At 38.9% G+C, this 11,645-nt stretch overlaps 1 protein-coding gene across 1 annotated transcript in view; it reads right to left on the bottom strand.

The window, feature by feature from the left end:
- Window positions 1–383: 383 nt before the first annotated feature.
- The window catches only part of TMX3 (thioredoxin related transmembrane protein 3), an 81,275-nt gene continuing 70,013 nt past the window's right edge, over window positions 384–11,645 (bottom strand). The window contains exons 13-16 of the mRNA XM_066579500.1: window positions 11,387–11,443; window positions 9,931–10,060; window positions 6,402–6,470; window positions 384–4,391 (exon numbers count right to left, since the gene is read on the bottom strand). Of these exons, the coding sequence (XP_066435597.1) occupies window positions 4,128–4,391; window positions 6,402–6,470; window positions 9,931–10,060; window positions 11,387–11,443 (520 nt within the window). The 3' untranslated portion in view covers window positions 384–4,127. The remainder of the gene's footprint in view (window positions 4,392–6,401; window positions 6,471–9,930; window positions 10,061–11,386; window positions 11,444–11,645) is intronic.

The following is an 11,645-nucleotide window of genomic DNA, read 5'->3' as shown; positions in this document are numbered from 1 at the left end:
AAGACCAGGCCATTAAAAAGAACAATCCTGGCAAAACTGTAGTACTGACCATGTCAGGAATTCTTTTTTCCATAACTTCCAGAAAATGCAATACAGAAAGTCATGTGAATGTACGACCGCCTTTTTCTACTCTTCTGTTTAGTGACGAGGAAGAGACCTGAATTTAGTTAATAGGTGGAAATACCAGGAGTGGAACCCCTGTCAAATCATTTATGCTACATTGGCACTACAATAAATGTCCTAAATATCTAAATGAAAATACGTCCCACGCATAGAGGCTGTAGGTTTTGCCATGGGAACAAAACCTGAACAGTACATGTGAATATAATGTAAGGGTTTTATTACAAACATACCAATACGACAAAAATAACCATTACACATACTTACAATTAATCATATAGACTTTATTAAAAGTTGGTCGCTGTACACAGTAGTCTGATGGATGAGATGTAAAACACAAGGGCATAAAGCCTCTGCTACCTCCTCTCGCCCACACAGATAGGAGGACATCGTTTTAACACTACACTAAAACAATTTTTTGGAGTGCCAGTCAATGCACATTTTATGCACTCGAATAACATTTGGCATCACATTTTGCATTTAGCTCGTTACTTTTAGTGGCTGATGTAAACAGATTCCCAAATATTCTTGAGATTACCAAGTGTAGCTGATTTGCAATTCCATATGTGATGGTGATAACATCAAAATAATATTTTATAACAGAAACATAAACAATGTCTACATATAAAAACAGTTTGCATATTTGTATCCTGAATGCTAATGGTAAAAGATTAGACTAAAACAATAGCTCAAAAACAAAAACTTAATAAAAGCACACAATGTGTATTTAGTTACTATGGCAATCACCATGGTATCTGCGAAGCTTACTCTGACTTTTCCCGTGAGACTGTATGCAGACTTTGCAGTGTCACACTATCAGCTATCCGTAATGGGGGTTGCAGGGAATATATCAAGCTTGCTGCTTTTACAATGATACAATAAACAAGAAATTAAGTCAAGCTAAATAATCAATTGCCCTCATTTGGTATTCCATCCTTAATTCTTCCAGATATTTTGATAGTATGGAAATAATAAATAAGGTTAATTAGGATTTGTTTTCCTGCTAATTATAGGCATTCTTATTTCCTGCAAACACATTCACTTTAATCCCAGCAACGTGACCTAATAGAGTATAACAAAATAATAGCCGATACCTTCAGTAAGCCTATATAATAACAATATGATCTGAAAGGAAAGGAAATGTACACATCCATATAGTGAAAAATCAAGTGACTGTTGACCAAAGCAACAGCAATATGTTCCGGAAAGGGGAATACTGTCCCTTTAGTATAACTGGAATATATATATACAATCAGAAAATCTAGAAATACAGTGGAAAGGCCTGGCTGGCTGCAGCTTTCATGGCAGAATAAGCCGTTTGTCCTGGTCCCCATTTCCAGCAAACCCAGCAACCAGCTGATCACACCGCAGGCGCTGCCTTCTGAAAAGGGTTCTGTCCAACCCCTTTAGGGATAGGGAAAACACATCAAGACATAGAATCAGATTGAAGGTCTGAAAATTGTAATATGACTGGCAGATTGCACTGTGAATTATTACAGGATGCAAATTCTTACTAGAATGCAATCGATTTCATAATACGCATTGGGAAGATTTACTAAGCAAAATACATCAGAAGTTTGGCTCAAATTAGGTCAAAAAAACATGCTGGTGCCAAATTTATTATGGGTTTTAGAAGCTTTTTACGCCATAGTAAATAGTTTCGAAGAGGGTCTAAAAAGGGGGCGTGGCCAAGTCATAAAATGCAGATTAATCGCTTGTCATTCTGGTGAAAATATTGGTGTAAAGTACGCCAGCCAAGAGGTGGTGAAAGAAAGTGTCGTGAACCAAACTTGTCTCACAGCGTGCACCACTGATACAGTTGGAGCAGTTCCTGCCTCTTTAGTCTACTTTTATGCTGTGTAAATTTAGGATAGTACTGTATTAATATCCAAAATGTTCCGAGTTCGAATCGGAAAGCCTGTACATTCTACTGAAGGAGGTGATCAAGATCTTAGTCAAGATCGAAACGCATACTCCATAAGCACCTAGTAACCATGATGATGTGAGCACGTCATCTAATAAAGCATGAAAGTTACTTTTATAAAGTCCAAGCTCCTGGAAATTATTGTACGTCTTGTAAAATGTACAGTGACTGAAAAAGTTGACTATGCACCAAAAGGCTGATAGAAATGAAGTGTCAAACTTGGTGCAAAGGAAAAGTGAAGCAGTTGTGTCGAGCAACGAGTGATGATACAGCCATCGTTAGATAAAAAAAAGAAGCTGTTAGCTGATTAGTAGCTTTAGGCAACTGCGTTACTTTTCTTTGCATCACTTTTGATAATTCTCATTAAATTATATAACATGCCATATTTTAAAAATATCTATCATTACAAAACAAGCAACTGTAGATGCGTATTGGATGTCATGCATCACTAGTATAACTATTCATTGTCTTTCGCCATGCTTGCAGAGTGAGTGAACTCTTCCTGGTGCGATATCCTAAAAATGTAGGTTCACTTTAATGGGGGAGAGGCATCTGATTGGTTCAGATTACGTAGCATATCTGATAAGCTATTTTGTGTCCACATGAGGAATAACACTATTTCTGGTCATTACATGATTTGTAATATGGCATTTTCACTAGGTTTCTCCTCTACAGTCTCTCTGAGCTGGTGGGTTGTGACGAGCTTCTCCATACACTGCACATATAACAGGGCAGGACATTTTCTCTCCTGTCACACTCTCTCATAAGTAACAGTAGTATAAGGACATTAAAAAAAGAGTATGGAACAGTACAGATGTGATTTCAATAGCTGTGAAGCAGCAAACACTTACTATTAGGCGAAATAGCAAGTCTGAGTTTCTCTGCCTTGCTTTCCTCCCTATCCATAGACTTCTTTAGGAGGCATGATTCCTCCCCTCACCCACATTTCCCTCTTCTCCATCTCAATGTCTTTGTTACAGGAGACAGACTTTACATAACAACAGGCAGTGGACAGCAAATGCTGCAGACGCCAACAACTCATCCATCCTCCCTGTTTAGTATTATGTCTTACAATGTAGATAATTTATTTCGTGAGAGAAGTAGTTTCTAAATGTTTATAAAGAATACACAAATTGAAAAAGGGGAACTGTAGGATGCAGGAAAGTGAGGAATAAGCCAATTCCCCTTAATTAGATACATTACATATGTATTCATTTGAATAAAAGTATAAATGACAAGTGCACTTTAAATTAGGATGGCGCATGGACACAACTACTTAGAGTTATTTAACAAATAACTCCATTGAATTGAAAACATAATCCTAGTATGCAAACCCACCCCAGCATGGCTCATTAGATATCAAAAAAATAAGCACCTGTACAAGCTTGAGAAACATTTGTGTCACCTACCTCTCTACGCTGATGAGTGGTTGGGTAGGTACTGCTATAAGGCAGATAGCCATCGTTAAAACAAACATATATACAGTTGAAACTGTAGGTTTAACATCCTCCAATAAATGTATCATATCAAGAGAAAGCCTATAGTGGAGTACATTTTTGAGTCACCAGTTCAACACACCTGAGTTGTACCACAAGTTGCAACAGATATATATCTATATCAAATATGCACTATTTATTACTGCTTCAACCTGTTCTTAAACTTAGTACATAATCTCGGACTTTCACCAATGTAAAAATGTATAATGCCTCAGTAGCCTATAAACAATAAAAAAAACAAACAAATAAAATCAATATCATGAGTAAAATCTCCTAGATGCATGAATACACACTCTGGAATTCAAATCTAAAAAATGACCTATTTTGTGGACAGTGCTATTTTTTTTTAATTAAAAAAAAGCTCCTTGCCTTCTATTTTTAAAACCATTTTTTTTATTAAATTGTAGAGTGTATGAGAAATATGGGAAATAGTCTTGATGCATTACAAATGAAGTTGCATGCCAAGAATCAGTGAAGCAGTCCTGTCTTTTTTTATTTTCTATATTTTTTAATAAAGCTGTGCCAGTGGTTGAATTTTAATAAATAAGTTTCTTTTGGAATCCTAGTTAATCCAGCTTTCATAAAAATTAATCTTTCTTCTTTTCCATAATATCCTTTTCTTCTTGGTCTTCATCCGTCACCTCTGAAGAGTTCTCTCTAGTTTTGTCCTCGTCCTGTTCCTCGTCGCTGCCCTCATCTGAGACATTTGGATCAATGACATCTTTTCTGGTCATTTCCTCCGAGCCATCATCTGAATCGGCTGTGCAGATTCCGTAACACATTATGCTGATGACACCCAGTGGTAGACCGAAGAGGAAGCACCCAAGCAGAGGTGAACTCTTAAATACAGACTGAAGAAACAGAGGTTTATGGTTGCCAGATAGCGGTCAAAATCATTTCACACAACACATTTTTAAATTGGTGTTAAAACTTGAAAAGTAAATACTGCAAACATAATATTCATAGGGGGTTTGATAGCCTCAGACAAGCCAAGCAAATCTCTGTAGTTACACTTCCTCATGTAAATAATATATAAAAGGATATTCCTACGGGAAACAAACCTTGTATTCTACGGTCTTAAAGGAACATTTTACCAAAGTGCAATATTTTTCGAGATGTAGACAAATGACAGGATGTGGTATGTACTTGGGCAGTAATGATTAACATTTGTAGTATTATATACTCATCTATGTAAAAGAAAACACACACACACATATATATATATATATATATATATATATATATATATATATATACATACACACACACACACACACATATATATATCTTGCAAGGGAGACTGCTGACCTGACAGAACGTTACCTCCAAATATAATCTTTCCCCTCTTACGCCACTATGGACCTATTCTTCGTTTTCTGCATTTTTCTAAATTCACAGGACAAAACCTTAATCTCGGTAATAAACAAATACCCTAAGGGCAGCTAAGGGCTTGGAATGTCTTTTTAACCCCTATGTGACACAGCCTATTTTCATCTCTACTTTTGAAAAGACAATTTTTTATTTTTCTGTTGACATGGCCATATGAGGGCTTGTATTTTGCAAGGTGAGCTGTAGTTTTTATTGGTACCATTTTTGGGTACATATGATGTATTGAATAACGTTTAGACATTTTTTTTTGGTGGGCAGGAAGAAAGAAAACAAATTTTGCTTTCTTTTTGCAGCATTAATCATGCAGCATAAATGACATGATACGGTCATTGGTTGGTAAAATTATGACAACACCAAAATCATATACCGTATTTTTTGCTTTAGAAGACGCACCTAAGTTTGTGAGGAGGAAAAAAATATTTTGAACTTCCCCTAGTGACTTTAGGCGACAGTGCAGGGCGATGGAGGGCCACTATAACTCCTTTTCTGTCTCTCTTGCATAGCAGGAGCAGCGGAGCTGTATAACAGAGGAGCTCGTGGTCTGGCTGGAAGAAGGGAGTAAGCTGATTGGTGGAGAGACTGCAGTGGAGAAAGAGAACTGCTCTCCTTCCCTGCTATGGAGTGGACTCGGCCGGCAGCTGTGTGATGAAGACGTGTGATCCTGCAATAGTGACAGTCAGCTTGAATTTTGGCATGCTTGCTATATAAAAGATGCACTGACACTCCACCCCCCATTTTCTTTTTTAGACAGTTTTTTTTGCATTGTTGTATTCAAAGTCCCATAGCTCTATTAGTTTTCTTTCGATAGAGCTTTGCGCAAAAATGTATAAAAAAAAAAATTCATTGTCCCTGTAATGACTTGAACCTGCGATGTATGATCACCCGGATAACACACTTATGTAGTTCTTGTACTAAAATATAATACTGTTTATCATAGCAATCACATACAGTGGAAGACCTGACTGCCATTGACTAGCATGTGATTGCCATGGCAACCCACGGGCTCTGTGATTATATGTTGGGGGGCCAATGGTGTCACAAAGGAAAAGCCCTCCCTCTGCAAGCCTTTTACATGCCATGTTAAACATTGAGACCCTCGCCGATCTCGAGAACCCTCTCCTGTTACTGTGGGGGTCGCTTCGCCCTTCCCCCATAGTAACGTAACTCTGAATGGCGTGTTGGCTGTACATGTGTGGTCAGCTCTTCCTTCACTTGATTTGGGCTGATGGAAATACCCAAGCAGGTGCTGCTCAAGTATCTCGGTAGTCCCATGAAAAGTAAATAAAGTGCTGGTCCGAAGGAAAGACGGTGAGGGACACCCGTTCTTGAGATTGGGGTAGCTCTCAGCAGGGAGAAGCCAATGATTAGCAGTTAATAGCTGTGAATAGGGAATGCTTTGAAATTCTGGCACAGCCCCTTTGAGCACAGACAAAATTTAAAACAAAAAAGGAAAAAAAAAGTATTTTACTTACTACTACAGTAGACCTGGCATCATAAGCAACTCTCTTGATGCGCTGCAGAATTCCATCACCACCTTGAGCCTGAAACGTCAAATGGCAATTACATGAAGATCTACACGTTAGGATGCAAGAAAAGTGTATTTGGGATCCTGAATATTTGTGATATAGATAATCAATATGAATGCTATTTTATCCCGTTATACAAAACACCAATTTTTCATAGGATGGCGTTTTCCTGAATCGTCTGCAAAAACATTGCAGTGTGTTCAACTGTATGCTATACATGGGACTATATTCACCTTTAAAAGGGCCACTCTAGCGTGAACAGTTTTACATTCTTGTAGCCCTCACTTAATTGCAATACACATAGGAGGTCTCCAGAGTGTGGCAGGCAGTCACTTTCATGCAGTACAACCTCCTGTCTAATACTTAGCAAGCACCATCTTGGTGCTGAGATTTCTCCCTAATATGCTACCACACTCCCATGATGCATCAGCACAGTATCGCATAAACAGTGAGAGCCAGCGCTATCTCTGCAGGGAAGACGCTGCCATCACCTTCTCTGTTCTATATTCAACTAATAAGCTACAGACTAAGTATACAGGCAGAAGGAGGAGATGTGAGCTCCTCTATTATAACTGTGTAATAATAAGGAGCTGTGTGATCATCATCAGTAATTGTGATGGTGTGTGTGCTCCCTCTAAAGAGCTTGCGTGGCAAGGTTCATCACACAGGAATTATGCGGACCTAAAAAATGACTAATTATGGTCAGAATTGAGATCACATGACCACCTGAGAAGAACTCCAGGATTTTAGATAGAAAGGAATAACTAAACAAGGCAAGGCTATCTGTCATGTATATTGAGGGGATAGTTACGTACAAAAAAAAACAAAAAAAAACAAAATCGCCTATTTAATGCATATGTACACAAGTTATAAAACTTCAGCATTAAAAAACAAACAAACTGAGATATAGTAGCATAGTGTTTTGATTGGTCACAATGCAGAAACTCTCTTTGATTGGTGTCATTAAGAGTAAGAGGTTGAGTATCGTGCCCCTTTGGTCGGGATTGGTTGTGTTTGGAGAGTTGGTGCCAGGAGTGTACAGGATCATGGGGTTTCCATGAATCTGCACGTAGCTTGGTGCTATGAAAGAAAAGGTACCTTTAAACCACCAAGCTGAGTTTTTAATGACCACAACATTGTTTTTTTTATTGTTCATCTCAGTATCCTGGAACTAATAGCTTAATTTTTTTTTTTTTTTTGCAGACAAAAAAATTTTTTCTTTTTTTATGATTAGGTCAGCAAAGAACAACTGAAAAAAGTTATATACCAATCAGCCACAACCCTAAAACCAGTTACCTAAGAATGGGTCGCTGCACGGACTTCATAAGACCTCTAAAGGTGTCCCGTGGTGTCTAAGAGTCCGTTTACACGAGACAACTGTCAGGTGATTAAGCACCCAACAGTCATCCCCATGATGGTCGCTCCTGTGTTTTCATACATGAGAGATATCATGGAGGTGGAGCGTGCCCGAGATCTCTTCCGGTCACTAGTCTACACTCAGAGTAAACAGGCAGCTGTTCGTAGATGAATCGCCTGTTTACACGGGCCAATCGTAGTTTAATTTTTATGCCTATCTAAATTGAACGACGTAAGCAAACAAATTAGTGTTCGTCACTCAGTCACTGGCAATGTTTACACTGAAAGATTATCGTTCATTTTTGCACAATCCAACGATTAACTGAACAATAATTATTCCATGTAAAAGGGTCCTAATATGTTAGCAGCAGATTCTGCAAGTCCTGTAAGTTGGAGTCTTCATGGGTTTGACTTGTATTTGTAGCACATTTCACAGACTGAACTAACCATTCCTGAACTATGATTACAGTGTATCAGGATGCATTATCCGGCCATTGGCAGTACAGTTTCCATGAAAGGGCGTTTTGGTCTGCAACAATGTTTAGGCAAGTATGTGGGCAGTGTCAAAGTAATATCCATGTGAATACCAGGACCCAAGATTTCCCAGCAGCCTATTGTCCAGAGATTCATGCTGCCTTCACCACCGTACATCCTGGAGCCACCTCTGCCCTAGTTAAGGTGCATTTAGTCGTAACGATTATCCTTCAAAAACTAGTTCAATCAAGCGAAAGTGAATGATAATTGTTTTGTTAAAATGCAAACCAACCAACGGACAACGAAAGAGAATTGTTCCCTTCTTGCTTATCGTTCAGTTTCAGCCAGCATAAAAATCATTGTTGGCTTGTTCACTTGTCGTTATGTGTAAAGCCTCCCTGCTCATTGTTGTACATATGGATGTGAAGCTCTGAACCAGAAGTGAACAATTCCCAGCGATGATCTGCCTGTCTAAACATTCTGCATGAGAGCGAATGAGTTAGCGGTGACATCACTCTCACGATTAAACGAGAATCGGCTCATCTAGAAGGGGTATTAAGTGATGCTCATACACCCAGCTGACCACAAGATGTAAATGAAAACAGGCCATCTTCTCAATTATTCCATGGTCCAGTTCTAATGCTCATGTGCTCACTGTTGGCACTTCGACTGCAGACAGGGGCCTGCATAGACACGTACCAGTCCGCGGCTAAGCAGCAAGCTACAATGTACTGTGTGATTTGACAACTTTATCATAACCAGCATTATTTTTTTTCACTAATTTGTGGTATAGTAACTATTTTGTAGAATAGGACCAGATGGACCAGCCTTCTCTCTAGATACGCATCAACGAGTCTTGGGTGCCCATAACCCCATCACTGGTTGTAACTTCAAGGAGCACTTTTTGTATACTCTGAATACTCCACAAGATCTTTGATGTTGGAGATGCTCTGACCCAGTTGTCAAGGCTTTACAATTTGTCATACTTTTTCAGATCCTTAAGTGCATTTTTCTTGCTTCCAACACCTCAACATCAAGAACCGATCGTATACTTGCTGCTTAATGTATTTCACATCTTGAGAGATGCTTTTGTCAGGAGAATCTGTGCTGCTCATTTCAACTAGCCATGGTTTTAATACAATGGTCAATTGGTATATAAACACCTTACTTTTCGGACTATAAGACATACCTGACTATAAAAAGCACTCCAGGTTCACACAACAGACCAACAGGAAAAAACATTTCATACCAATTTAAATGTCTCTGGGGGTCTAACAAAGTGGAGGGGCTACCGTCATTAACTTTGGTGTTCTAGTATAGACAGTGAACAGTCAGCTCCTATTAAACCGAATGTGTCCATTCAAACACTTCTTGTACCAGGCTTAGTTGGATTTCCTCAGATGCACAATGCACTGAATACATGAAGCAGCACATGCTTCTTCATGTATTCAGCACATTTTCAGCTACACCCCTGAACACGTGGTGAGCTGGCACAGAAGGAAGTCGCACAATTTTTGCACAAGCTGGACTTCTGTAAATGTCCTTAGGAATGTTACAGCATCATACTGTATCTTATAGCTCTTAGCGTTACTGATAATCAATATGAAATGCTCTTTATATGAGGGGAATAAGTATACTAGCTTACCTCTGCTGTTCCATCCAAAATGCTGTTAATGAACTGAATCAGGTCTTCGGTATTTTCAATTTTCTTGTTTGAAAGAAAATACTGTTGATTGGATGTATTAAGTACAACAATAGTTGGCACCTGAACTTCACTGCAAAGAGATCCAAGAAAAATATAAGGTCATTTTCATGTTAAGGTCCTTTTACATGGGACGAATGTCGGGCAAACGATGCCCGACACTCGTCCCTGTGTTTGCTCGCTCCCATGCTGTTGCACGTGAGCTACTAGTGCTGGCTCGCTCATGGAGCGGCCAGCAGGGGGGGCGGGGCAGTACAGGAGATTTCTCTCATCTCGCTCCCCCACCCCTCTCCATTGAGATAACACAGCGGCCGTTCACTACTGAACGGCTGCTGTTTAAATATATAAATATTTATTTGCCATCACGTGATCTCACATGTCTTTTGAAATGTTCAGCTATCATGTGACTATTCAGCTATTCATCTTTTTATTGCCTGGGTCGGTTATGTGACATTCATGTCATCACGTGATGTCACCCGCTCCCAGCTCACACTCTTTTAAATTGGTTTGTGTTGTGCAATTTTGAATAAAGTCCAGATGAAGGTGCTGGTACATCACCAAAACGCGTTGCCCCTCAACCTCGGTCAACTGTCTTGTGCCCAAGCACACCTGAATCCCCATGTTATTCTTCTCTAGCCTGCATTTACAGTGGTTAGTCCGTCTGGTAGGAATGTTGCTACCCTAAATACCTCCCATCGTGCCTTCTTTCCAGTTCCATCAAGTACCAATATTCCTCGTTCTAACAATTTATCGATTTCCTTTAGCCACATATACGCCTACCAGTTCTAAAATGCTTCCCCTCAATCATTAGTTTTCTTTTGATAATCTTTTTAGCAAAGATTTAATGACAATTTCACAAAACCCCAGGTTGAAAATGTACATTCCTAATAAGACAAAGTGGGAAGATGTACTATTGCAAAAAAAGCATATTACTGTATTTTAGACACGTGCAGCAGTAATGTATGGAAACCAGTTTGCTAATTTAGAATGATCTGATTTGTTTGTAAGCCAACCACTCCACTTTCCCTTGGCCCCAGTTCTGATAAATCTTCCTAATCAATTCCTTAACTGAACAGATGATATGGCAGAATGAGGAAAGTAAACCTAAAGCTTGTCCAAGTAGGATAACATTGGGCCTGACAAACTCCCTTGATTTATACCGGGGTTCGGTCATGGTTGTAGTCATTTTTCTACAAAATCTGACACTTTTCATGCTGTCACATCTGTTGGAACTGTTGGTGGAGGTTCCAATAGGTATGAACATAACCTTAGTCTATGACATTTTAAACTGATATGGTGTTAAAATGTGTAACTGAAAGAACGTATGTGCCCATTAATATAGTTCTATAGTAGAAATATGTAAATGTTTGTATCAAGGCAGGCTTGTTGTGGTACTTACTCCATAAGCAGACTATTAATGTAGTCGTTGCCATCCATATGTCCAAACTGGAAATCACTGAGCAAAACAAAAATGTATTAAAACATTTCCTAGTACCGTAACACTGAATATGTACTATACTGATGCTACAGTAAAAAAATTACTTGGGAGATAAATGGAAAACTCCTCTGCTGTTCTGTAGGACCACCTATATAAGCACTGCAGCCATACTGCATGGACAGTTGTTCCTATTAAATCACATGACAGCAACAAAACTGAA

This window comes from Eleutherodactylus coqui, chromosome 9 (genome assembly GCF_035609145.1).
Source record: "Eleutherodactylus coqui strain aEleCoq1 chromosome 9, aEleCoq1.hap1, whole genome shotgun sequence".
NCBI lineage: Eukaryota > Metazoa > Chordata > Amphibia > Anura > Eleutherodactylidae > Eleutherodactylus > Eleutherodactylus coqui.
Note: the sequence above shows the minus strand (reverse complement) of the source record. Positions and strands in the feature narration are given on the sequence as shown.